At 48.7% G+C, this 27,961-nt stretch overlaps 2 protein-coding genes across 4 annotated transcripts; both read right to left on the bottom strand.

Moving 5' to 3' along the window:
• Nucleotides 1–67: 67 nt before the first annotated feature.
• Nucleotides 68–20,073, bottom strand: MTCH1 (mitochondrial carrier 1). 3 transcript variants are annotated; one of them, XM_073320267.2, is made up of 12 exons: nucleotides 19,833–20,067; nucleotides 18,433–18,517; nucleotides 16,265–16,371; nucleotides 15,469–15,546; nucleotides 14,620–14,677; nucleotides 13,086–13,137; nucleotides 11,614–11,673; nucleotides 6,510–6,603; nucleotides 5,435–5,482; nucleotides 4,563–4,630; nucleotides 3,721–3,796; nucleotides 68–2,447 (listed from the first exon to the last, which is right to left on the bottom strand). In XM_073320267.2, exons 1-12 carry the CDS (start codon nucleotides 20,001–20,003, stop codon nucleotides 2,376–2,378), a joined length of 969 nt encoding a protein of 322 aa, XP_073176368.1. In that variant the 5' UTR covers nucleotides 20,004–20,067; the 3' UTR covers nucleotides 68–2,375. The 3 variants fall into 3 exon arrangements, with proteins under 3 accessions (XP_073176368.1, XP_073176367.1, XP_073176369.1); XM_073320266.2 differs by lacking the exon at nucleotides 68–2,447 and adding an exon at nucleotides 2,454–3,448 and having other exon boundaries at nucleotides 19,833–20,073; XM_073320268.2 differs by lacking the exons at nucleotides 68–2,447; nucleotides 19,833–20,067 and adding an exon at nucleotides 2,454–3,448 and having other exon boundaries at nucleotides 16,265–16,367; nucleotides 18,433–18,519.
• An 878-nt stretch (nucleotides 20,074–20,951) lies between these two features.
• LOC140901431 (kinesin-like protein KIF21B) lies at nucleotides 20,952–24,963 on the bottom strand. Its single transcript, XM_073320272.2, has 5 exons — nucleotides 24,877–24,963; nucleotides 24,322–24,575; nucleotides 23,339–23,503; nucleotides 22,667–22,784; nucleotides 20,952–21,768 (listed from the first exon to the last, which is right to left on the bottom strand). The coding sequence occupies exons 3-5, from the start codon at nucleotides 23,386–23,388 to the stop codon at nucleotides 21,625–21,627; spliced, it is 312 nt and encodes a 103-aa protein (XP_073176373.1). The 5' UTR covers nucleotides 23,389–23,503; nucleotides 24,322–24,575; nucleotides 24,877–24,963; the 3' UTR covers nucleotides 20,952–21,624.
• Between the last annotated feature and the right edge of the window lie 2,998 nt (nucleotides 24,964–27,961).

Here is a 27,961-nt window from a genome sequence, read left to right as displayed (position 1 = left end):
AGCTGGGGTTTAATAATAAATGAGTGCACCACATTAAAGACAATGATGAAACTCCGAAAGCCCAAGAGAGGTTGTTCTTAGTTTTATTTTAGACTACAGTGAAATCCTCTGGAACTAATCTCACAGTTATAGAATACGGCCATGCATTTCTTGTTCCTCTTTAACAAACCATATCAAGGGGATGAGGAGGGGGGAGGGGTAAAGGGAGGCTAGGCCTGATCCCATAACACTGGTGGGAAGGGAGGTTCTTGCCTGAAGTAGCTACAATTCCAAAGGCTGCAAAACCTTTCAGTTACACATCTCACTCAAAACATACCCTGCGGTCAGGCCTTGGAAGTGTGAAACAAGCCCATCTGTCCCAGTGAAGCACCCCAGTGATGACAGATCAGGACCCCGAGGCCCTAGGTATGGAAGATGCTGGTTGTCCTAGTCACCAAATGAATCCCTGCATATTTCAGGAACCATAGTCACTCCAGATGGAGCTTTCTCTGGCCACCCTGGGGGCAGACTATGTAGGAAAGCACCACAGGGCAGCCGTCTCTCACTTCATTGTGCATTAGGAACGTTGTGACAATCACTAATGCATTTGCTCGCGAAGGAAGATGAAACCACTCGTGTTTGGAATAGATGTAAAGGACTGCTTTGCAGTACAAGCAAGATGGGGATTTAAATGGAGGGAAGCTGCCTGTCCTTAGTAACAGCACAGAATGCAGGTAAAACACTGTAGATAAATCTCACTCCGCGACCAGGTGAGCTCTGCTACACAAGGCCCCGAAATGCCAACACATGCACCTTAGTGTCTCTGAAGTGCACAGAGACCTGATGGAATTCACTGTCTGATATTCTCTCCACTCTTCCTGCTTTAGGTTTGTTACACTACTCTAGTCAGCAGCTAACAGACTTAACATTCACATTTAAAGTTGAGCCAATTAATTTTATAGCAACCTTACCTATTAGCAAATTGGACGAATATTAAAAAATGCAGTTGATTGGCACCTCAGAAGTAAGATGGCACTTTTCTGGTCTAGCTGTATCAAGTATCAGTGCTTCGATCTGCCAGAGGCAGCAACTGGTGCTGTTGTGTGAGTTTGGTCCTGGTGGGCTTTGAGTCACCACGGTGACTTGCTACGGCCAGTACAGGAATGGACATATGCCAGCTCAGACTAGTGGTCCATCTAATCACATATCCTATCTCACACAGCAGCCACTGAATATTCTTTTTGTGCACACTTGCTTGTCAAGTTTAGTTGTCTAATATCCAGCAGCAGGGAGTCCCATAGATTATATTCTTAAATCCCTGTTGCAGCTGATTCACAATTAGTGTCAGGCCTTTCTTCTCATGCCCCTAACCATGCAGTAGCTGCATATTCCTCCCCAAAGTGCTCTGCTCATTCTAGTTCGAGCCCCAACACTTCCCCTGACACTTCTAGTCTTATTAATCTCACTGTGACTTCATTGTTCTTGTCTCATTTTCCTTTTAATTTAATAAGGTTATTTCCCATAACACCCCCTTGGAAAGCACCTTGCTCCTTGGTGTTCATATACCCTTCAAGAGCTTGAATGTGGGAGGCCTGGGGTATTCAAAGCCAGGATGGAGCTGCTTGGCAGGTGTGTGGCTGATTAAATGTCCCCCAGAGTGAAGAATATATTACTGGTTATCTGGCGGTGGTACTTTACCAGGAATGGGATTTAACACATCCTCATCCCAGCCTGGTCTCTGCTCCGTTTAACCCTTTCTGGCTCTGACGACTCACATTCACGTCAAGACATAAGGTGCTTCAGTAGACCGATAACTGACAAAGAGGATGTTCACTAAAGCGGAGGCTGGAGACGAGAGTGCTAAGAAGCTTAGGCTCACTTATTGTATCGCTATGCGGCACAAAAAGGGAGGGCCAGGGTTTAGTGTGATCCGGTCAGCAGGGCAAATTCAGACGATGCTACTTTCCAGTTAACATCTCTCAAGTATGTGCTACCTAAAGCAGCTTGTCATCTCTGCACCTGGATCCCCGATAGTGTCTCTGGGCTGGGCTGTTTAAACACCTGGGTATTATCCACTTTTAAACAAACAGACTGTCCCTTCTGACTCAAGAACTGCGAGCTGAGCCAGAGAGCCAACACCCTGCTGCTCTCACTGGTACGTCATGGTCAAGCCAACCACCAAAAAGGGAATTTAACGCAGCTGCAGTTCAGAAGCCAGCTCTCCACAGGCTGATTCATCTCTGGCCTCTCTGGACAGGAGGTGGCTTGGTCCTGCACCTTAGTCTTCAGATGTACAAGAAAAAATATCAAAAGAGGCTTTAAGGGTTCCTTACAAAGAGTCGGTGTTTGTCCCTTTCTCCCAGCCGAGGTAATGAGTTAATAAAGTGAAAGCAGAATTAGTCAATGGGGAACCTTGCTGCTGCAGACACTCTGCGGAAAAGCAGGCTGGAACCTCGGAACAACTGCCCCTAGGAGAGAGAAGAGCAGAGGGGTTAGGGGAGGTAGGTGGAGACTCCTCAGCAGAGCTGCCTGACTGGCTGCTGAGAAGCCTCTGTACAGCAGGGAATGACTCCTAGCACCCACCACTGGAGTATCTCAGTGCCTCCATGTGACTGAAGGGTGAGGATTCTGATGAACTTCATCTTTTTAATTGCTAGAGAGCTCAAGCAACTTCTGTCCAACGGGCAAGAGAAGCAGAAACAAACATGGGTGTGTACCATGCAATTGCTACATTCTGTAGATATGCAAACGGGGCACAAATCTCACGCTTCTTGCAAGTTACCAATGTAGCCCTTGCAGTCCTGATTTAGATCATCCAGTGACCCCTGCTCATCTTCTGGCCTGATCACTGAACTCCTTAAACCTCAGGATTCCAAGCCTGCAAGTTTTCATTCCTTTGTGCTTAATAATTTGCCCTTCCATAGGACTTTTCAACTGAGGATCTCAAAGCCTCAGGAGCTAGGTAAAGGATATATATCTATATCTATTGAAGCAAAGGGATCACGATCACACACACACACACACACACCCCCCCCTCAATTTGCTATACACCAGGAATGAGGAGCTTGTTTAGGCTGAACACAAGATAAATTGGAATCTGGCAGGATGCTCCCCTACCATTCCAAGAAGTGTCATGGAATTTTTATTTTCAACAATGCACGTTCCATGGAAGTCTCCCATCCAGACTGAGTTAGCCAAACTCCAGCATAGCTTGCAAGATCAGATGGGAACATAACACAAGAGTTTCCAAAACTGCCCTGCACAAGTGGCCTCCTCCTTGAGGTGATAAAGGGTCGGAATGAGGAAGAGGAAGGATAATCCAGTGGTTAGAGGGCAATAGCCTAGGACTGAAGAGACCTAGGTTTGAGTCCCTGCTCCACTTCCTGTGAGATCTTGGGCAAGTCTGTCTGTGCCTTGTTTTCCCATCTGTGCGACAGGGATAGTAGCATTGCCCTGTCTCACCCGGGTACTGTGAAGATAAATACATTAGTTTGTGAGGGAGTAATGAGAGCCATAGAAGTACCTTAGAGAGACAGAATGACAGTGATGGAAAGTTTTGAACAACAGGCTACCAAGCAGATTAGACAAGACAGGCTGCCGGCACCTAGTGTCGGGCTTTTGCTAGGCGGGCCAGGAGACCTTTACTGCCTAAGTATGAACACGGCCAATCCCACACTGCCAGGGAAATCCTGCTGTTAGCTACGACGTCAACTAACTAAAACTGCCCACTGCAGCCCTCACCTGAGCGCTGAGATGTCTCCAACACTGAACCCAGGATGTAAACACAGGAGAGTACGGAGGGAGGCCGGCACGTAACCTGCATGGTAAAGAGAGAGGGTCAAAGAGGAGAATGGACACAAGCAGCACTGTGCAGGGAGGGGGAGCAGACACCACGCAGGACTAGGTGTAAGTAAGTGTCAGCATCAGGCTAAAGGCCAAGTTACTGATAAATAATTCACACCATGACCTACTGCGCAAGTCAATTACAACTGAAGTGTGCAAATACTGGGAGTTACAGGGACACACTAAAAACGTGGCACTATAAATCTGCATCCCCAGCTCCATCTGCCCACTAAGGAACCAGCTGTCACTCAGAAAATGCTATAGCAAAGGTTCAGCTCCCATTCCCCTTTAGGTTTCCCTCTGTTCACAATCTTCCACATCTGAGAAATCAACGTGAAGAGTGTGTGTGTATTTGGGGGTTGCAAGGCTGGCTGAGCTGAAGAAAACAGCTCCGCTTGTTCTCATTTCTCCCCGACCCCCATCCTCCCTGCTTTGATTCTCCTCTTGATCGTCTAGCCCTCCTGCCCCTATCTCCCTAGTACCCTCTCTATTCTCATTCCTATCGGATCACTGATAAGCTCTGCATCCTTCCTTAACTATTGCCCCATGTCTTGTCCATGCCTTCTGATCAAAGAGTCTTTGGGACAGAGAATGCACCTTACCCTGTAAGGGACTGTATAATTTATGGTTCCATATGAAAATGTTAAGACTTTTATGGAAAACTACTGTCGACCTCTGTCAACAGAAAAAAGGTCTCAGAATGGAGAACAAAACATTAGGCCTGAGAATCATAGACATACCCGCAGTTGTTCACGGCCATGAGATCTCCCACTAGAAGGAAGGGATACGTCAGCATGCTCACAGCAATCTGAAACCAAGAATCACCAAACTGAGCGGCTCCCTTCTGCACTACTCAACTCTAAAAGCAGCAGGAAACAATAAGGTCGAGCAGGAAGGCTTCATGCAACAACAGGACAAGTTGGAAGTGCCTAGCACACTGAAAAAAGAATTAACAAACCAACCATCAGGCAACTTCTAACCTCTGCTGTGACAAAGGCTATTGGCTAAAGATAGTTTTGTAGCATATCCCTGCTAGCATTTAGTCAGGCTGGGAACTGACTTTTCTCAAAGACCCATCTTCTGTGCTCCTTCCACCCACGGAGCTGCCACATTATTGGTCTGACCGTGATATTCAAGAGGAGGAAAGCTTAGTGGTGCTGCATGTCACATTGAGTAAGTCAAAGAAGAGGGGTAGTGTCTCCCTGTTACCCAATACATTAAAAATATGAGCCATTGCTAAAACATTTTGGGCGGTAGTGAAGTTACTCTGATCTTTAGGTCTAAAGCACACCCATTCTGATTCGGAATGGTTTGGGAAAGAGACGCACTGGAACCAATTTACAGAAATGATGAGCACCCACAACTCCAACTGCAAGTCAATGGGACCTATGCGTTTCTGATACTCAGCCCCACAGTACATGGAGACAAGACATGAGCTTACATCAGTTTACCTACGAACAGGAAAGGAGGCACACAGAATTACCCACATGCACAGCAGCACCCACACATAGTGTGCACACACACACGCCTGTAAATGTCTATGCATGAGCTCTCACACCAGAGAATGCAGGGCGGCGGAGGATGAGAAGCAGTGTGCCGACTGTCTACATACCCCCATCACAAACTTTGTGTAGCTCCGGATCACAGATGCCTGGCTGAACTGCAATGGAGAGGAAAGGAAGAAACCAGTGGGGTCATGGAAAAGGCAGCCGATGATAGCATCTCATTTTGTCCTTAACTTAAATCCACCTCACACAAAAGTTTAGCACAATGAGGTTTCAGCGTATTGAACAAGAGAAAGTAAAGTAAATGGCAGAAAACCAGAGGTAGCCATGATATGACATATACATGGAACACCCAAGAAAGGAGTGTGGAGTTAACAGATGGACAAGGGCACCCTTTGTGCCAATCATGGCAGTAGCTTGTGTGAAGACATCTTTTTACTAAGACATAAGCTGCCTCTTTCCTAATTTTATACAGGCCACCAGTCACTGGTTACATGGCAGTAACTTTTGGTTACTCACAACCTGGCTTATGTTTGATCCAGTAAACTAGGGGAGAAAGATTCTATATGCCACATCAGCAATGTAAAGAGTACATGGCGGGGGCGGGGGGGGGGGGATATGAACAGTTCAACCAACCGGTTCTACTTTCTATGTATTCAGTTTCTAATAATAGGCTGTTTCATCACACTTTCCCACCTGTCTCATATCCCAAAACCTGGCTGCTTTGCACAGCTATAACATAGTCTAAGAAACTATCAAAACCACTTGTAAGTCTGTTTCCATTAGGATATTTTTGGGAGGGAGGGGTAAGAGCGGAGGTTGAGCATTTAAGTCAATAGATCTAACACAGCCCAATGGGTTTAGACCAAAATGAAAAAGGGCTTGTGATGTTCACACCATTTTAGGCTGAAGATTTGGAACTGCAGAGTCTGAACCCAAACTCCAGCCCCAATTCATCCTTGAGCCTGATCCCTACCCCTCCAAATCTCAACCTAAACTGGACCCTGATTTGAACATAACATCTTCATCCCTCTTTTAGGGCCTGATCCAAAGTTCACTGATTTCTATGCACCCTACTTTCCATTAACCCCTCTATTTTAAGGTCTGATTACAAACCACCTGATGCTGGAGCTAGGGCGTCAAAACCCCCTGCTACTCCAGTTCAACAGAATCACCACTTACATTGTCATCCACTGCATAGGTGTTGATGAAATGAGCCAGGATGTTACAGCACCACAAGAAGACCACGTCTCCCAGGATGTGAGGGACTAAACCACTGAAAGAATAAGAACATGAACATAAGGCAGAGAAAGTCTCCTGGGCTACCTTCAGAATCCCACAACTGGGATGGGAGAGAACACTGCAGAAGTGCTTGGGAAACTGGGTTTGTTCTTGATTGTATATTTCAGTCACTTATTGCTGATTAAAAATGCCAAACTGACAGCCCTGAAAACAGAAATCCTGCTTATTCACAGAGCAGATACAGCTCAGGTAGTGGCAATGAAAGCTTTCTCCTGCCTTTCCCCCACTAACGCACACAAATGGGCCTCAACCCTGACCAGTCAAGGACATCTCTACAAGGGGTGGAGAATTCATTCTTCATCCATATTTGGTCCTTGGTCTCCCTGCTGAGAGCGACAACAAGGGGGCTCATCAGTACCACTTGCGGTGGTTGGTTCTGAAACATGGGCTCTCTGTATTGCAGAAGAGGTTTTGTTTTGTTTACAGCAGTCTAACACACGTTAGTCACCCCATGGTAAACAAACACTTTTGGCAGTGAAGACAAAGCCCTTGACACCTTCACACTAGGAAGGGATTCCAACTGCAGGGAGACAGACTGAAATGATCTAACAGAAGTTAGAATTGTAGGCCCCTTCCACAGCTATGAACCGGACTAAGATCTACCAAGTCACCTCAGCCCACTGAATAGTTGCTGCATGACGCCTTTTGGGCACTACCAACCTAAGGTGGATCTGAACAAGTGATCTATAAGTAAAAGGCTTCAAATCCCATGATCAGCCCATCCCCACTTGTTCTTCCTTAAGCGCCATCTCATTGGTTAATCTCTATTTTGAGGTCTCTGCAAGATTCTTTGCTTGATAATTTCCTTTCGGTAAGTTTGTTTCTGCCTGCGTTTCCTCAACCTTTGCAGAAGGCCCTCTTAGAATGTGTGAAAAACTATTACTACAAAAGTTTTTTTCTCCTGCTGATAATAGCTCATCTTAATTAGCCTCTTACTCCACCTTTTCACGTTCTCTGTATGTATATATCTATCTCTCTCTCTTACTATATGTTCCATTCTATGCATCCGATGAAGTGGGCCATAGCCCACGAAAGCTTATGCTCAAATAAATTTGTTAGTCTCTCAGGTGCCACAAGTCCTCCTGTTTTATTTCGTCTTCAGAATTCTCTATCCCTTTTACCATTTGGGGAACTACTTTCCTGCCACTAGCATCATTTTAAGATGAGCAGTTTGCAGCCCTCTTTAGCAGCAGAGGTTCATTAAAGGCTCTTTTGAAACTGCCCATCATCTGGGCACAGCCAGCTTTGCTCAGTTATGGGGGGGAGAGGGGCGCACATAAGTTCTGCTGCTTTGGAGCCCTCTAATGGAACATTCCCTACACAGTCTGGGGCATGGCTAGCTAGTCCTGCCTGGACCTTGCAGCTGGAAGCATTACACTTAAGGCAATGGTGAAGAATCAGGATGCAGGTAGACTCATTGGTTTTACCTTTGCCTTTCATTTTACTGAGCAGGCCAGTGCTCATGGTACCCTAATAGCAGAACTCCACTACCCCCATTTTTAATGGCACTTCAAAATTAAGGAGGCTTTTGGGAAATTAATTTCCTTATTTGTGCACCAGCCTCAACTACATTAGAGCCTCCGCCACCACAGCCACTTAATTTATGCTTCGTCTGCAGAAACAGAGCACAAGCCCATTGCTTTAGCCTAGGTCCTACACACAGCTATTGCTCATGTATTTTAATTTCTCAGTGACAAAGGCTTTGGATGGTATCTCAGTAACCAAAGTAGATATTCAGAATATTCCTCCCAAAGTTAGAACATTTATGGTAACTGAAACGTGGGGGCTTCCAGAGCTTGACAGAGCCTCCTCTGACCATTTCATTCACAGAAGTTCATTCCCCTTCTACCCACCCACCCCAAACAGACTGCCTTTTTTGGAAAGGAAAAAAAAACAAACAAACAAAAAAAACCACAGATTTCCTGTTCCATTTGTTGAAGCAAGACAAACTTAAACAGAACAACATGGTTTGGTCCATCTTGTTTATATTCATGGGTTGCTTTTATATTTTTTAAATGAATCCTGTGCTATGAATGGCTGAGCAGCTTTGAATTCTGCAGTTAATTTTGCCAGAGAAACGATACATGCAGGGATATATAACAGAGGGTTAGCCATATAGCGAAGTAATTCACATGTGCAAGAGATATGATAGAGAAAGTGAAGGTTCTAATTTTTCAGATAGTTTGGTTTCAATTTATAGTTTTACAATACTCATCTAGTGTAAAAAATATTTTCTCTCTACAGTAATTCACAAGAAAAATTTGGAAGGCAGTGCCCTGAATAGTTGCAAATACAATGCAGCTGTGCTTAATGCTAATGAAGGAGGGAAGATTCTAGACATTGTTACTCATCTGGAAGTAATGTTTACTGGGTCTCTGCTTTTGTAAATAGACCTTTCCCCCATTTTCTTTGTACGGAGCTGGATCTCTAGGGTTACGTTTATGACAAGAACCATAATGCTTTATACTATCCTTACTCAATCAGAGATGGAAAAGAAAAGTTTGCATGATGTATCAAAATCCAAAAACATATTTAGTAGCATCAGAACTCCTACTGCCCTAAGAGAGAATCAGGTATAGCTTTCCAAACAGAATCTGAGAAAGATCGGCTTTGCTCAGAATTTTTCCCTTAACAGCATAAGAGACCATTTCATTTCAGAGAAGAGAGACCAAATGATCACCCTGTTACACTGGCAGGCAGGGTGCTATGACATAAGAGAAGCAGAACAAGGAAGACATGGAATTCTGCCTCCATGGAACCATCGAATGCAACCCATAGCCAGTTGAGTTTGATGAATTTAGTGCTAGTGGATTTGCATTGACAGACTTCCTGTGAGCTATTAAGTTTAACTGGGTTACCAAGAGAGTTTATTTTATATGGGGAAGGGAGCACGGACAGCTTCTTCATACAGCATTTCCTAGTGCCTGCATCTCACTGTACAGGTTCTAATAAAAAGAGAATGTTAGCAGAGGCTAAGGGGAAGCACAGCTCTCTTCTGGGCTTGGGGTCCCCAATACCACCACCCCCTTTGGCTCAATGTGGTTCGGATCCACCAGCCAGATAATCTGAAGAGGGAGCAGTGGGAGGAACTGGTGTATAGATGAAGAATTTCTGGGACTTCCAGCCTTTGCAATTAAGCCAAGCAGCAGGACAAAGAGAGAAGCAGCGGGGTGTCCTCTAGTCACAGTTGCCTTTACCAAAAACATCTGTCCCTCCCTTCCAAGGGGAGTAGGTGTAAGAGACTTTGCTACAGGAGCCCTTCCCCTCACCAGGGGGCAGCAGAGAACACAGATTTTGCACAAACTCTTCTGAACCATCTTTAAATCTTCTCAAGTGCAGAACATTTAATGGAGTAGTTCAACATTTGCAGGAAACAGCTGCCATAACCCCATATTTTTGTTTGTTCTTTGACACAGCTTCCCCATCGTGGTCACAGAGAGCATCAGGGAGGTACTGCTGCGCAGGGACACACACTCTTTGGCATGGATGGCTATGGCCCTGCTAAGTGACTGGAGCGCCTTTCAAACATTTCTTCCCCTTCCTCTTACCACCTCCTGCAACATAAGACACTGCAATGCTGCATCACCATGTGACATCAAGAATCATCCCAATGGCAAGCAGAACTGATGAGCTCCTTATTTTGCTCTACGGTAGCCGCCAAAGGCAAGAGGACCGTGGACTGCAATTCATGAGCAGGGAAAGAGGCATAAAAACAGCAAGGGGGACGTTCACACACACCAGGATGCTGAGTTGTTGAGCAAGAATGCAACAAGACAGGCAGAAGCACGGGAAAGTTCCTAGAGGAGATGTGTGGCTATGTGACAAGGCAAAAGCTGTGTTTAAACTGAAACCTGGATGCCACACAATACACAGCTGGGACCAAATCCTTGATTCAGGAAAGCATCTCAATTCAGGATAGCATTTAAGTGCATGCTTCAACGGGACTTAAGCACATGATTAAAGGCTCATTGTCTTCCAGAAGATCATCATGTACTTCAGTGCTTTCCTGACCCAACCTCCAACAAAGTAGGCCTTTCCCAGCATCAGACTATTTTCACTTGTGAATTCAGACTATTACCAGCATTTAACGATTGGTTGAGAAACACAGTCATGACAATCTGTGATCATTTAAGATCAGATAGTACATCTTAACCACAATGTGCTGGCTAACTTTCCCAGGGCAGACAATTCCCACACCAAAAGCCTCCTGAGCAAAATCCTCTCCCTGCAGTTTCAGAGACTATTTCACTATTATTGATGTAATAAAAAAAAAAAATGACTTACCCAACTGTTGCTAATAACAGCAGCAGGTGGCTCTGTTTTATAAGACATCAAAAGGGGAGGAATGTGAAATTTTGGCTTAAACCCTTAATTATCTGCCAGACTTCCTCTTTAGTTACATTGTCAATTCATCCTGCTTCATAACAGGGTCAGAAGCGCCTTTGAGCTTTACCGCTGTTTGATTTAGACAGCATTGTCTTCAGAATTCTTCACTGCTATAGCGAAGTCAAACCTACTCACAGTATGAAGCACTTGCTAATTCCAATCCAGAGTGCGTCAGGCATTTGAAATGTGCCTCTTCCCATGGTTAAACTATTTTATTTCAATAGTGCACCTCTTCCATTTTTGCACTTGATCTATCACTAGTATCTGCTGTACAAGCAAGTGCTTTAAGTGTCCCTTTACATCACTGAGGCCCAACATCAAAGAAATTATGTATACAAGAGGGTTTCCCTTGCACACTGAAATTTTGATTGAATAAATTGTCAGAATCGCATGCACACACCCCTAAACCTACAGGCCAAACTGGTGTTCACACAAAGGAAAGACTCAATCCTCATGCCTCCAGTGACAGGGAAGTCACTTGGGAAAAGGAGGTTTCAGATAAGAGGGGACTTGAGACAGGTTTTTTGATGTTTGACTGCTTTCCCTAACGCTTTGCGATTAAGGAAGAAAATACAAAATTAAACAAAGACTCACGTACACAAAGAATCCCAAGATCCCTTCTTCTTTAAAAATCCTGCCAATGGAGCTAAACACGCCACTGTTGAGAGAGGAAAAAACAGTTATAGCTAACCGGAGTGCATAACCCTGCTCACGATCTCTGGGCAATAGCAGCCTTGCAAATGCCACTGATCTCTTCCAGCACCAGAAAGAACCACCCCCATTCCCTGGGAATAATTCTATTGCAAGCACAGCTGGGACCACCCCCACCTTCCTGGGATACTTGGGTCAGGGTGTGTATGTGTAAGAAAGAAAGCCATCAATTCTGCAACTGTCCTCTGGTTCACGTTCAGTCCAGAGCTCTGGCCACACTGGGATCAGAACTGTGCTAATTACAGCTGTCAGATTTCAGAGTAGCAGCCGTGTTAGTCTGTATTCGCAAAAAGAAAAGGAGTACTTAGAGACTAATCAATTTATTTGAGCATAAGCTTTCGTGAGCTACAGCTCACTTCATCGGAAACACCGTGGCTCGGAGGGCTCTAGTCTGCTGAAGACATTTTCCCCTCTCTTACAACATGGGTTTCACTGTGCTATGGTACGTCTTTAGCATGATCCGTCTAGCACGATTCTCAGGAGGGGAACCACTCTTCCCTTTTGGGGGAAAGCATGCTAGAAATCACTATTTAAACACAGATGTAGCGACCAGTACTCGGAGCCTATTACATTTTTGGGATGAAAATGCACCACCATCACCAGGCTCTTATATAGCACTTTTCAGCAGTAGAACTTAAAGCGTCAGAATCTTTAACATATTTACCCTTACACACCACTCTGAGGGGTGTCAGTGCTATTATCCCACTGACAAATTGGGGAACTGAGGTACAGAGAGACTAAGCTATTTGCCCAAGGTCACAACAAAAGCCTGTTGTGAAGCCAAGAATTGAACCAGGGACTCCCAACTCCTAGGCTACTGCCCTGACCACTGGACCATCCTAGATGGTTCATGCAGAGATACAATCATCACAACGGAGCCAATGCTCTACTATGGCCCTGTTGCGACAGGCTCGTGGAAAAGTGTCCCCAGACAAGCAGCAGGAGCAGCACCCTTCAGCCCAATTCACCTCCTTGCTGTTTTCAATGTCTAGTCAGGACAGTGATCCAAGGAAAAATCCAGAGTAACTGGAGTGCACCTATGAACAGACCTGCCTAATCAGGTAGACGTATTACAACAGTTGGCGAAAGCCAGAGACAGAATACTTGACTTAATAGAAGCAGCAAACAGAACAGAACCCAGCCTTCTCTGCTCCCTGCATGACACTGCCGGCCACAAGGCCAGTCATCCCCCAGACAAAGCACAGATTTCAGTTACATTCCTGGCTGTACAATCAAAGTACGACCTCGTGCATTATTATTTCAGCTCCTCCATTCTGAGTGAAGGAGGAACAGACCCTAAGACTCCTGACTCCAAGTCCTGTGCTTTAAACATCCAACACATATGCCAGAGCTGTTTACCTGTATTTGACTTCCCGACCTACAAACTGGACCATGCAGCGCATCGAGATTACTGTAAGGAAAGAAACAAAGGAGTTTACAAGGAACCAAATTAAGCTCAATGACTTTTTAAATGGATAGGCATCTGGTCTGGGAGGTGGAAATGACATGGAAATCAAATCACAGTCCCCCAAAACACCATCAGCCACAGTGTCCCATCATCATCCTGAGAATACTGAACAACTACTCCTCCCCAGCCACCCCCTAATAGCAGTGATGGATTCCAGGTCATTGTCCAATAGCAGGAGAACTCATAAGAACTGGATCACCCTTGTCCACATGTTTGTTGACCCCACTCAAAGGACTCTAATAGATTGGTGAGGCATGATTTCCCTCTACAAAAACCAGGTTGACTCTTCCCCAAAAAATCTCATTCATTTATGCGTCTGATAATTATTTTTTTTACTATAGTTTCAACCAATTTGCCTAATCCTGAAATTACGGTTACTGGCCTGTAATTGCCTTTTTAAAAAATTGGCATTACACTGGCTATCCTCTAGTCATCTGGTACAGAGGCTGATTTAAGCAATGGGTTACATACCACAATTAGTAGTTCTGCAATTTCATATCTGAGTTCCTTCAGAACTCTTGGGTCAAAACCATCTGGTCCTGGTGACTATTAATTACTGTTTAATTTATTCCAAAACCTCATCTATTGACACCTCCATCTGGGACAGTTCCTCAAATCTGTCATCTACAAAGAATGGCTCAAGTGTGGGAATCTCCTGCACATTCTCTTCAGCGAAGACCGATGCAAAGAATTGCCTTAGCTTCTCTGCATCGGCCTTGTCTTCCTTGAGTGCTCATTTAGCACCTTATCATCCAAGTGCCATTCCCCCCCAACCTCATTGTTTGGCAGACTTCCTGCTTTTGATGTACTTAAAAGTAAATTTTGTGTCTTTTGCTAGTCGTTCTTCAAATTCTTTTTTGGCCTGCCTAAATTATACTTTTATATTTGTAAAACTCCGAGTATAAGCTACCAAGTGAGCTGTAAGAGACAGCCTCATCTCCAAGCTTTGAATATCCCATCACTAGGATGCTGAGTATTATCCTTTTCTAGTGTCAGTTTGTAACTCATGCTCTTCTAATGGATTCAGATGCTAGGAATCACAATGGGCTTAAGTTGCAGCAAGGGAGGTTTAGGCTGGACATTAGGAAAAACTTCCTGCCAGGGTGGTTAAGCACTGGAATAAATTGCCTAGGGAGGTTGTGGAATCTCCATCACTGGAGATTTTTAAGAGCAGGTTAGACAAACACCTGTCAGGGACGGTCTAGATACTACCTAGTCCTGCCATGAGAGCAGGAGATTGGACTAGAAGATCTCTCGAGGTCCATTCCAGTCCTACGAATCTATGAATAATTTTTTTTTTTTAAAACAGAAACAAGCACAATGAATTCAGTGACTAGAACTGGATATCCAGCATATCTCAGGGCAGGCAAGGGGGTTAAGCTTTTAAATCAAGATCAGGCAACAGGTCAGAGGAACAGGACTCACCGTGCAGGGGATGTGAGATAACCCGGGATATACACTGCATCAGCATCTCGTGAGAGGTCTGGAAAAAACCATACCACATTAAAAGCTGCAAAGACGCTAACCGTGTTACAAGGAACAGGCCTATTCACTGCAACTGACTCTACAATCATCACCTAGCTACAAGAGATCAGCTACCGCCACGAGAAAATGTTTTCAGAAGGCTAAATTAACTGGATTTGTTTCTCACACACGACTCCTATGCCAATTTTAATATTGCTGAATTATGCAGTATGTTCTGAAGCCTGGGGAGTGACCCCAAAAGAGGCTTATAAAGAACATAAACATCACAGAAGTACCATGTCCCTATCACAAGGGTGTAAGTACACTGCCCCAAAACATTCAAAGCCTGGTCATCTCCTAGGCTGTGTCTAGGGCTCTGTCATTCGTGATCTACTTTTGCATCTGTTTCACTCCTTGGTTTTCTGAATGCTGAAGGACCTGGATATGGAGTGAAAAATGGGCACCCACATCTTTTCCCTTTCCTCTTATTAAACGTAACAAGTTTAAAAGACTCACAGGACTTAATCGACATTAAGCTGCTCAACAATATCTGTATGAAATATTTATCAGCCAGGTCCTAGGGTGCACTCCTGTTTAGTGTCAATACCTTGGCACTCACAACGTATTTTTCCGAGCAATTTCACCCATACCAGCTATGTGTATGCTTTGCCCCAGTGCTTTCAGCCTCTAGGGTATTTGTCTCCACTGTGAGCTCTCTAGATTATTCATTAACATGCAATATTAATACACTGAGATTGCCCTCAGAACCTGCATTTGATAAAGGTTTAATGAGGAGAAAATGCTCCTAACCTCTTTCACCACTTTTCGGAGAGAAGTCTTCACATCATCCTTGTTGGAAACATGCTCCATGTCCTCCACAGGAAAGACCTGGGGTGGGAGGAGAAAAAATAAATGAAATTCACAGCAACTGAACAGACGTGAACAATGACTGGTCTGTGCTCAGGGCTGACAGTGAAACCAACAACGTCTCAGTCAAATTTTGAAGAACGTCGCCTAATGATAAGACTAACAGGCCCGATAAGGAACTTTAAGGATCATATATCACTGATCCTTCACTGCAGACAAGCTCCCACTAACTAAAATTTGAGCATGCAGACTTTTTAAAAGCAACTTGCTCATCACTTAATAAGCTGTTCTCAAAATATGGTCCAGGAGAATCACCAGCATGTATGGGTTTATGGACTATTTGCAGTGGTCCATAAAGCCACAGGGACAGAGAACACTGGAGGGTATAATCAGGAGGATGGAAAGAAGAGGGAGCAGAAGCAGTACATAAGACCTTCTTCTCACAAAATCATGCACACAAACAGCTGGAGAATCACCAATTTAATGATGGGCGCATCCAGAGAGAATTCACTGGAGGCTGAAGCTGTTTCCATCTTGCTTCCGAGCAATTTTTAGAGCTGACTAGAACTTACTGGTTCTCAGCAGAGCACACGCACAAAGAGGGGAGTTTAATGCTCCACATACAGACATGGCCATAACCACCTGTACATGCTACTTAATTCTGTTCCAACAACACTGTGAAATCATGTAGTGTTAGATCCACTAGGTCCCTTATGAAAAAACAAATGTGCCCTTTTACCTTCTTCACAGTCCCCCGGGTGACGGTGGATAAAGTGCTAGAGATGATTCGAGGAGCAAGGCCGCGGAAGAGGCCCATTTTCCCATCCACTTCCACAATGTGTCTAGCTAGGTAAGAAAACAGGACACTGGTGTCATTTCACAAATCATCCCAGTAGCAGGGAATGGAACACAACAGTTTGCAGAGTCTCCAACTTCCAATCTGAACAGCACAAGCACTCAAGCATGTTAAAGCATCTGCCTGAAATGACTTAGTATAGTATCTCAAGTGATTTATCACCCACAGAAGCTTCAGATGGGATGTGAAAGAGCTCTGGGCTGCTTCTAGTTGCCAAAGAAACTTTAGCATTCCCCCCCACCCCCTTTGGCTAGAGATGGAGCATGACTTCTGATGTCTTGGACTAATAAACCTCTTGATTATGTTCTGCCTAACTAAAAGAGTTAAGGCATTTTAATTGGATTAGGACAGGGAGTGAAGAATCCCTTGTCTGCTGCATATGGTTTCTTCCTCCTTCCAGCCCAGAGGGCTTAGTTTGAGAGGATGGATAGCTAGGGTGCTAGCATGGAAGAGAGGAGACCCAGGTTCAATTCCCTGCTCTGCCAGACTTCCTATGTAACTGTGGGCACGTCATTTAGTCTGTGCCTCAGTTTCCCAGCTGTAAAATGAGGATAATAGTACTTCCCTCTCACAAGAGTGTTGAGGATAAATACATTCAAACTTGTGAGGCACTCAGATAATGGGGGCCAAATAAGTACCTAAAATAGATTTCAGGAATGATAATTTATTCAGTTCTTTGAGATCTTTGAATAAGGTGCTATATAAAACTTCAGTCATTACACAGAACAGCTGAATGCTAGGAAGAGAAGAAAAACAAGTGCATCAAATTTATCCCTGGTGTAACAAAACTGATTTCAGTGGAATTACAGCGGAGGTGAATCTGACCCAATATCTGCTGAGCACTAAAACAGATTGTTCCTGCCCACCCACTCTTTGCTTTCTACAAGGCTGTTTGTTCCTTAATGGAACATTGCATGGATTCCTTAAATCACAAGACCCCCATCACTGCAAACATATTATGAAAATAGACCATCTGACAAGGGGAGACACTGTAGAACTCCCAATGCCTAACATCCCCAGAGCCACAAGAACAGGTCTGCAATTCACTGACTGATTGCTACTGCATTTTGAATTCCTTCCCTCATCGGATATTTCAAGCCAGATTTCAGGATCCTATCCATTTCTGCCTTCTCATTTTAAAAGAGCTTTACACAGACACTTGTCACTCCTTGCCCCTCAAGTATTATGACCATTTTAAAAAAGGAGGCAAAGCAATGCACCCAAGGCCAGAGAAATTCACGGTCAGCACTAGGAGCAGGATTCATGAGTGTATGACTCCCACATCTCTCGCACGCAGATACACTTCTAGAGAGAAATTAAAATGTATTTTTCTTGCAAATATCTTCCCCGCCCTTGCTTCTTTACTCCTTTTTTGCAAACTTCTGCCCCTTTAAGGGCCCATCTACACGACAAATAAGCATGTCAGAGGATCAAGTTCCAACACATCCATATTTTGTAGTGTAGAGAGGAGCTTAACTGTCCCTTAAACCAGGCTAAATCCTTCATCGCTAAGTTTTAGCTCAACAATAAGCCACATTTACATTCCCCATCTACACTACAAAACAGAACAGTGTGGTAAGTGGGCCAGGGAATAGCAGTGTTAGGTGACGTGGTTAAATGTGTAGAGTAGACCTTCATGTAAAGTCACCTCCATAATAATCTCAACCCCAGCTCATTAGTAAAATTACAAACATCTGCCAGTTTAGTAAACTGCAATGGTGTGCTTAAGATTTAGCTCTTCCCAACAACTGTTACATAGATCTAGCCAAAAGCTTTGACTACAATGTTGAGGCAGCAATCTCTGCTTGCAGTTGAACTCAACAGTATCATTAACAAGGAAAAGAAACTGTGTATGAGTGTTGCCAAAGTATGAGAGGCAGAATCCTGGGGTATACATCAGAGACAAGACAGAGCTGTATCAGGACACTCCTGTATTGTAACTGGGACTGAGAACGTGGGCACTTTAGCTGATTTAAATAGGTCCTACGTGGACAGTTCTCACACCTTCCCCTCCAGAATATGGTCTCAAGCTATTACTAAGATATACTCACCGTATGTGAAAAAGCCAGGTAGGTACAATACTTTTCTCCCCAGCACGTTTCTCCCAATGGCTGGAGGTAGAGGCTCATGCCCGACCTTCAAAAGAAACACCGGTCAGCTACTATCCGCTTCTTACAAGGACTCCCCAAAGCCACTGGATCACAAGAACGTGATCATCTGTATCATGTGTTATAGCAGAGCTGTATTCCTCCATGTCTCCAATCTATTCCAAACTGAGTGTAAAGATACTACTCCCCCTCTCTAAAGACAAACTCCTTCCCCAAGGGTACCCCAATGCTTAAAGAAACCCATCTCCTTTTCTCAAAGAACCCCATTAATGTAGGCACCCTGGCAAGCCAAGACACCAGTATTACTGTTTCAAACATTCTTGAGTAAGCCATATTTCTGAGATATAGCCCAGGCATTAGACTCCACCCATACCCAGCCCAACCCAATGGGAAAGGCCCACTCTTTTCCTTATGTTTCACAGAGCGCCCAACACAACTCTTCTATTACCCCTTCCACATAGCACATCACAATGCTTTCACCCTTCAGTAGCTCAAACATGTGCCATGGTCCCTCCCAGACATACCAGCATCCCAGTCATACATGTAGAAACCCGACCATGCAACAGGCTCTGAAACTTTTGCATGCTCCAGCCTTCTCATATTTGTACCAAATTCTGGAGTCACTCTGAACTCTAAGACTATCCCCCCATACCTTCCAGTTCTCCAAGACTCCCTACACAGCCCCAGCGCAAAGCACTATCAACTCTCACTCTTCACACACAGCCCAGAACAGCCCTACACCCCGATCTCACACAGTCACGTAGTCCCCAAAGTGCCGGGCTCTCCTTCGGTAGCCCAAGCCCCTAAACATCCCCCTGACAGACAAGTCCGTCTCCATGCCCCTGAATCCTCCACCCACCCCCCCAGCGCTCCCACAAAATGCCCCAGGCCCACCCCTGTGCACAAAGGTCTCCTACAATGCCCTGGATCCCCTGCACCCCCCGCAAAGCAGCCACGTCTCCCAGCCCAAGGTCACTCACGTCTGAAGCCCACCCCCACCCCCGGTCACCCGCATCTACCACCAGCCCCGGCGCCAGAGTCTGGAAACCCCTCAGCCCCCAAGACCCCATCACCATGCCTAACTCCCCCCCGGGGCTCCCCCCCCCAGTCTCCCCCCTCCCCCCCGGGGCTCCCCCCCCCCAGTCTCCCCCCTCCCCCCCGGGGCTCCCCCCCCCCAGTCTCCCCCCTCCCCCCCGGGGCTCCCCCCCGGGCGTCCCCCTCCCCCCGGGGCTCCCCCCCGGGCGTCCCCCTCCCCCCGGGGCTCCCCCCCAGTCTCCTCCCCGGGGCGTCCCCCTCCCCCCGGCGCGTCCCCCCCTCTCGGCCCCCCGCGGGCCGCGCCGCACCTGGATCAGCAGCTTGACGTAGAGCGGCGGGTGGCTCAGCGCCGTGAAGCCGGCCCCCAGCACCACGAAGAGCGACTCGGATCCTTCCACCGGCTCCGGCCTCCCCCGCGCCCCGAGGCCGGCGGGGGCGGCCCGGAGCCCCCGCGGCAGAGCGGCGGCGGCGGCTGCCATCGCCCCTGCCCCCCCTCCCGCACCAACGGCGGGGAAGCCAGCTGGGGCCAGCAGCGCGCACTTCCGGATCCGGGGAGGGGCACGTGACTAGGAAGCGGCGGGGGCAGGAGCGAACGTGGTGACGTCGCCCGGCGGAGGAGGCGTGGCCTCGCGCCCCGGCCCAGGGCGGGGCTGCCCCCTGTCGGGGGGCTCGCGCAGGCGGTTTGCCGCGCGCTGCGCGAGCCCGGGGCCCAGCACGTGGCCTGAGTCAATGCACCCAGCAGGCAACCTGAGCGTTGCCCACTGGCTGGGCAGGCCCAGCTTCGCCAGTTCTCCCCCTGCGCCGTAAATCCCCGGGCAGATGCCCAAGGCACAAGCTGCCTGGGCTTCGCCCCCCCCTGGATTTACACGGGCGCACTTCTCCTAGCTCAAGCTTCGTCCCTCGGGTGTTTCCGGGTGTCTGGTTGTAGGGAGCGTGAGGTCATTGTTCCCCTTTTATCGCCTCTTCCCGCTGGCTGGGAAAGTCTTTGGCTGTGGCCTGGGTCCAACAGTTCCCACTGTGGGGTGTTTCAGAGGAGCAGCCGCGTCAGCCTGTATTCGCAAGAAGGGCACCTCAGAGAGGAACCCATTGATTTGAGCATAAGCTTTCGGGAGCTACAGCTGCGTGCGTGCGATGAAGTGAGCTGCAGCTCACGAAAGCTTATGCTTAAATCAATGGGTTCGTCTCTAAGGTGCCACAAGTCCTCCTTTTCTTTGTGCGGTGTTATCTCTGAGAGGTTTCTATTGCACACAGCTCCTGGGGTGACCCTGGTGCCTGTGCATTTCCTCAATCAGCCATTGTTTTTGGCAGTTGTACCTGAAAAGGCTGTTTTGAACCTCACAACATGCATCTGAAGAAGTGGGGTTTTTACCCACGAAAGCTGATGCCCAAATAAATCTGTTAGTCTTTGAGATGCCACTGGACTCCTTGCAGTTTTTGTGGATACAGACTAATACGGCTACCCTCGATGCACAATGTTTCAGTAACACATACAAAGCTGAACTTCATAACTTCACATACAACGATAGCACATACAAGCCAATGAGACGTTAATGTCTAGCAGATAAAGACTTTTAGAATGATACCTTACAAGACATACTTTGTACAAAACATATCCTAATTACGTGCAGGGCCGGCTCTACCGTTTTTGCCGCCCCAAGTAGTGGAAAAACCCGTCTCCACCGAATTGCCCCCACGGCCGGTGGAACGGAGAAGCTGCCGCCGCATTGCCGCCACCGCGGAAACTCTGCCGCCCCTTTCTGACTGCCACCCCAAGCACCTGCTTGGAACGCTGGTGCCTGGAGCTGGCCCTGATGACATGGCAGTGGCAAATATTGGGGTGTCAGGGTGTCACACCCAGATGTTCCTCCCACTCTGTCAAGCCCCCAGTAAGACTGCCTGTCTGATAACCCCCATGTTGCAGTTCGTCTTTGGACACCTACCCCGTGAGATGTGCTCCCTCTCTGGTCCGCTTTCACACACAGCTGCCCTGCCCTCCCCAGATAGTCACTCCTGTTGCCAGATGAATCGTCTTCTGGCATTCGGCATATCAAAGCCTGGGCAGCTTTCTGACATCTCTCCCACTGGCAGCTCCTTTCCACACTAACCTTCCCGTTTGTGTCTAATCTCTGCGGGACATAGGACAAGGCCAAGAAACTGAAGTTTTTGGGTTGTGTCAGCACCCTCAGAAGAGCCGTCAGCGCCAGGAGCCCAGAGAGAAACCTCGATGCTTTTATCAGCAAAGCCCTGTTTGTGGAGAAGACAAAGGTGAGTAAAATACACACTGGGGTTGTGTTACTAGGCGGGGTTAGTGATTGGCCTGGAGAGCTCTGCAGATTTGTCTAACTTGAACTGCCAACCATTGGATCGTGTTAGACATTTGTCTGTTAGACTGAAGAGCCCATTATCAAGTATTTGCTCCCTGCAGATGAGACAGGGATGGATTGGCAGTGGTGGGGTTCTGCCTGCTTACACCACGCCGGGATCCTGCGGGGGAGGCCACGTGAGGACATGATGGCTCAGTGCTGAGATACAGGTCGCTGGTTCAAACCTCGCCCGTCTCAGCTGGGACTGGAAATCTCCACCTCCTCCAATGGTTTGGTGCTGAGCTGCGCCCGGCGGGCAGGAGGCCACATTGCAAAGACAAAATAGCCTCCCGGACAGCAGGTCCAGCAGAGGCCACAGAGGGGAGGAGGAGGCGGGTTGCACCTTTGCAGGAGGCACGTTGGTGGGGGGCGCGGCCTGGGCCAGGCACCTGGAATTCCGGTCTCCAGGGCTGGCGAGCGGCCCAGCACTAAGGCTACAGGCCACGCGTCCTGGGAGGCTCATGGCATTTCTCAGAGCCTGGTGGGATTTGCAGATGTGCTCAGTGCTGGCCTCCTTCTGCTCCCGCTGAGGTCAACAGAACGGCTCCCTCCCGCCCACCGTGGGAGCGGAGTTAGGCCGACGCTGGGTGCTCTGGACAACCCCACCCGGCGCGTCCCCTCCTCGCCAGGCCTTTGGTGGGCAGCGAGCCCCTGTATCTGGCACCTACAGGAGAGCGGCTATGCACGGGGCTGGGGAGGGCTGGTGCGACCAGCGGGCCCGGGGCTCAAAGGCCTTTTATGCTGCCCGTGAGCAGGAGGGACGGAGGGTCCCAGGGTACCTTGACATAGTGATCCTTGGAGCCGGTGACGACCAGGTCGTGGTTGCTCGTGGTCTGGTTCACAGTCAGACACATCTCGGGCTCGATGTGGCTGGTCAGCTTCCCGATAGACAGTAACCTATAAGCAGGAGCCGGGGCCATCAGGGTCTGGGGCGCACTCAGCAGGAGATGTTCGTTCCTGGAGGCCCTTTGCTGGCCCTGTCTCCAAGGCTCCCAGCAGGGACCTTTCCAGCCCCAGGCCCCTCTCCACCACCCCCTCGAATTGGGACCTCCGTCTCTGGGGCACTGAGCACAGAGCACCCTGGGGATACCATGTCCCTGGGCACGATGGGCCGCGATCCCGGCCTCGGGTTAGGGGCAGACATCTGGGGTCAGGAGCAGTGTCAGAGCAGCTCAGCGCACCAGCCAGTCACCCCACGGGCTGCAGCAATGGGTCCTGCTTTCACCCAGCCTTGGGCCTGATCATCTACCCCGGGGATGTGTCCCAGCAGCTGCTGTAGTGCGAAGAGCCTTGGCACTGAGGCCAATGGTCCTAGGCCAAATCCACCAAAATAACAGCTTCCAGTGGGAGGGAGCGGGCCCCAGCCCCGCCCAGCACGGCGGCTCCCTCTGCCTGGGCAGCACCCGGCTCCCGCCCCACAAGAGCTGCCCGAGCCCCGGTGCTGCCCTGACCTGTTGAGCTCCCAGATGCGGACGGAGTTCCCGGCCGCGGCGTAGAGCATGTTGCCGGCGGGGTTGAGCGCGATCTGGTTGATCTGGTGCTCGCCCTGCACGCTGGCAATGGTGCGGGTCGTGGTCCCGGCACAGGCATCCCCGGAGTTCACCTGACCCGAAGAGCTAAGCCAAAGAGACAGCAAGAGGTGAGCCTCAGGACAGAGACCCTCGGGGAGCGGGGGGCAGGTGAAATGCGGGTTGGGGGGGATTTACACAGTGTGCAATGGAAGATCTGGTCCATTGTGGACTGATTAGAAGGGTGGAGAGCGTCTGTCCCCAGCCATCTAGAGGGCAAAGCAATGCCACTTCCTGGCCCCATGCAGTGCCAGTGGTGCCAGGATGAGACCCCCCCTCAGCCCCACGTCCCCTCAAACCAGGAGCAACGGCACAGCAAGGGTGACCCAGGCAGCAGCTCTCGGGGGGCGGCCCCAAGGGAGGTGCCTTGCTGAGCAGCCAGCCAGACCCACGCCCAGGGGCGGAGCAACACAAACCCCGCCCCTTGCCTGGAGTTGATGGTGACAGGCAGCCCAGGCCCGTTCCCGCCAGTCTGATTTTAGGTCTGGGGAAGGACTGCAGGCAAGGAGACGTCTCAGTCGGTGGCTGGGCACCAGAGAGAGGGGCTAATTCGCTGGGGTCTGGAAACGGTGCTGGCAGCTGCAGATGGGTCATTACCCATCCCTGATCAAAGCAATCGTAGGCAGTAGGGTGCACGGGGCCCCCTGAAACAGACTAAAGGAGCAACTGCCTTGAGAGCAGAGCACCAAGCCACAGAGCCTCCGCGAGCCAGGCCGGGCTAGAGCGACCAGCATTGCACCGTTCCTAGGCTCAGCCCTGCAGCCCGCCTGGCCTTTGCTATGCTGCCCTGGGTGCGGGACGCTGGCAGGGCAGCGTGTCGAGCTCGGCCAGGCCCCCAGAGCAGCCTCAGCGCGCCAGGTACCTACGTGAGGGTGCGGACGCACTTGGCCGAGTCCCGGATGTCCCACACCTTGATGTAGGAGGTGGAGACGGTGAACACCAGCCCCGAGTGGCTGCACTAGTTGACGGACACCCCGTTGTTGGGGTAGCCCTTCAGCGAGGCGATTTCCTGGCCCGTCACCAGGTTCCACATTTTGCAGCTCCGATCTGCGGGAGGAGGCGGGAGCACACGATGATGCGGGACCTTCCCGTCCTCAGCAGAAGAACCCCGGCACCTCCCCTGGAACGAGGGTTTATTAGTGCCAGGTGCGAGGTGGGCACCTGGCCATTAGGGGCTGGGCAGAGGCCCCAGCAACTCACTTCATGGATGTCACTAATGACTCATGCAGCATTGCTGCCCTCTACTGGGGGGATCCAGAACTGCACTGGCCTGTTGTGGCTTAGGGGGCTCTCAGGCAGGCTGGTGCCGTCCGAGCAGGAGGCTCGTGTCCTGTCCTTGCAGTTCGGGGTGGCTCAGCCCCTCCCCTGGGTAACAGGCTCACTCCCTAGCGATCACACCCAGCGCTCAGCAGCCAGCTCACCCCTGAGGTGTGCACCTTTGGATCCAGAGAAGAGCAGCTCGTCGGTGGCGTCCACGCAGAGAACAGGCTTGGAGTGTCCCTCCGCCATGGATATGCACTGCAGAGGGGCCGTCCGGGCGCTCCTGGCACCGCCCACGGGGTTAATGAGGCCCTTTCCGTGGGAGAGAGAGAGCAAGGGCGTCAACAAGGGGGTGCTGCCTGGGTGATCTAGGATGAAGCCAGATCCCGCCACACAAGGCTGCCAGGGCCTGCTAGTGGGGCTCCAGAGCAAAGCAAACCACAGACAGAGTCTGCAGGGCAGCGTGTGCCCCAGACAGGCCCCCCGGGGGGCAGATCACACCCTGGTTGGTGTTAAGGGCTCAGGGACTCGTTCAGACTCTGCCTTGGCTGGGGGTGGGGGGCTTGGAAAGGCTAAGGAAACTGGCTTCACCCACTGGCTATCTTGCTGCTGGAACACAGGAGCCCCCCCCTCTCCCCGTGAGAGTTGTGGGTGACCCCTGTGCCCCATCCAGGCAAGATCCTGAAGCAAACAGAGTCCAGGCTGCTGCATGGCACATGCTGCCCCATTTCCTGTGGAGTCAGAGACTAGCAGGGGCAGGCTGGCTCTGGACCCAACCCCCAGAACCTCCGGGCTTGAACAAACTGGGGCCTCTCTCCAGCTGTGCTGTGTGGGGCATAAGGGCACCACCCGTGGCCAGCATGGGGAAGCGCCCTCTCTCCATCTGACCCACTCCGGTTTCCCAATGAGCTTCACCCCAGTTTGGCAGATGGGGAAGGGACTCGCAGATGGAAGGTTTCCTGGCCAATGGGAGCTGTGGAGCTGGACCTCGGGGTGGGGGCAATAAGTGGAGCCCTCCCTGGCTGCCCATGCGTCTAGGGGCTGCAAGGACCTGGTGGCCGCTTCCGGGAGCCGCATGGAGCTAGGGAAGGCAGAGAGCCTGCCTTAGCCCCTAGCTCCCGCTGCGCCATCAACTGGACTTTTAACGGCCCAGTCGGCCGTACCAACCAGAGCCACCAGGGTCCCTTTTCAACCAGGCATTCCGGTCGAAAACCAGATGCCTGGCAACCCTAGTGCCCTCCCATATCATGTCCCTACCTGTGTGTTATTGTAGGTTCTCCCAGAACCTTTACCCACTGCCTTGTTATTGGGAGGAGATGTTGCCTTATATATCAAAGATGTAGATATCTGGACTGAGGTTGAGATGGCAATAGAAGAGAGACTTGTTGAAAGTCTCTGCGTAAGGATAAAAAGGGTAAAAAATAAGAGTGATGTCATGGTAGGGGTCTACTACAGACCACCTACCCAGGAAGAAGAGGTGGATGAGGCTTTTTGAAACTAACACAATCATCCAAAGCACAGGACTTGATGGTGATGGGGGACTTCAACTACCCAGACATCTGTTGGGAAAATAACACAGCAGGGCACAGATTATCCAGCGAATTCTTGGAATGTATTGGAGACAATTTTTTATTTCTGAAGGTGGAGAAGGGGAGAGGCTGTTCTAGATTTGATTTTGACAAAAGAGAAGAACTGGCTGAGAATCTGAAAGTGGAAGGCCGCTTGCGTGAGAGTGATCATGAAATGGGAGAGTTCTTGATTCTAACAAATGGTAGGAGGGAAAACAGCCCTGTAAAGATAATGGATTTCAAGAAGGCAGACTTTCGCAAAGTCAGGGAGTTGGTAGGTGAGATGCCATGGGAAGCAAGTCTGAAGGGAAAAACAGTTCAAGAGCGTTGGCAGTTTTTCAAAGAGATATTATTAAGGGCACAAGAGCAGAAAATGTGGAAATGGCAGAAGTGCTAAATGACTTCTTTGTTTCAGTTTTCACCAAAAAGTTTAGTAGTGATTGGACGTCTAACATAGTGAACGCCAGTGAAAATGAAGTAGGATCAGAGACTACAATAGGGAAAGAACAAGTTAAAAACTACTTAGACAAGTGATGTGTCTTCAAGTTGCCAGGGCCTGATGAAATACATCCTAGAATACTCAAGGAGCTGACTGAGGAGATATCTGAGCCATTAGCGATTATCTTTGAGAAGTCATGGAAGACGGGAGAGATTCTAGAAGAATGGAAAAGGGAATGGAAAAGATAGTGCCCATCTAGAAAAAGGGGGATAAGGACAACCTGGGGAATAGACCAGTCAGCTTAACTTCAGTACCTGGAAAGATAACGGAGCAAATAATCAAGCAAGCAATTTGCAAACACCTAGAAGATAATAAGGTGACAAGTAACAGTCAGCATGGGTTTGTTAAGAACAAATCATGTCAAACCAACCTAATAGCTTTCTTTGACAGGGTAACACGCCTTGTGGATGGGGGGAGCAGTAGATGTGGTCTATCTTGACTTTAGTAAGGCTTTTGATACTGTCTTGCATGACCTTCTCATAAACAAACTAGGGAAATGTAACCTAGATGGAGCTACTATAAGGTGGGTGCAAAACTGGTTGGAAAACCGTTCCCAGAGAGTAGTTATCAGTGGTTCACAGTCATGCCGGAAGGGCATATCAAGTGGGGTCCCGTAGGGATCAGTTCTGGATCTGGTACTGGTCAATATCTTCATCAATGTTTTAGGTAATGGCATAGAGTGCACACGTGTAAAGTTTGCGGATGATACCAAGCTGGGAGGGGTTGCAATGCTTTGGACGATAGGATTAAAATTCAAAATGATCTGGACAAACTGGAGAAATGGTCTGAAGAAAATAAGATGAAATTCAATAAGGACAAATGCAAAGTACTCCACTTAGGAAGCAACAATCAGTTGTACACATAGAAAATGGGAACTGACTGCCTAGGAAGGAGTACTGCGGAAAGGGATCTAAGGATCATAGTGGATCACAGTGTGAAACTGTTGCAAAAAAAGCGAACATCATTCTGGTATGTATTAGCAGGAGTGTTGTAAGCAAGACACGAGGAATAATTCTTCCACTCTACTCAGCGCTGATTAGGCTTGAACTGGAGTATTGTGTCCAGTTCTGAGTGCCACATTTTAGGAAAGATGTGGACAAATTGGAGAAAGTCCAGAGGCAAGCAACAAAAATGATGAAAGGTTTAGAACAGTGGCTCTCAACTTTTCCAGACTACTGT

Source organism: Lepidochelys kempii, chromosome 21, assembly GCF_965140285.1.
Source record: "Lepidochelys kempii isolate rLepKem1 chromosome 21, rLepKem1.hap1, whole genome shotgun sequence".
NCBI classification, from domain to species: domain Eukaryota; kingdom Metazoa; phylum Chordata; order Testudines; family Cheloniidae; genus Lepidochelys; species Lepidochelys kempii.
Note: the sequence above shows the minus strand (reverse complement) of the source record. Positions and strands in the feature narration are given on the sequence as shown.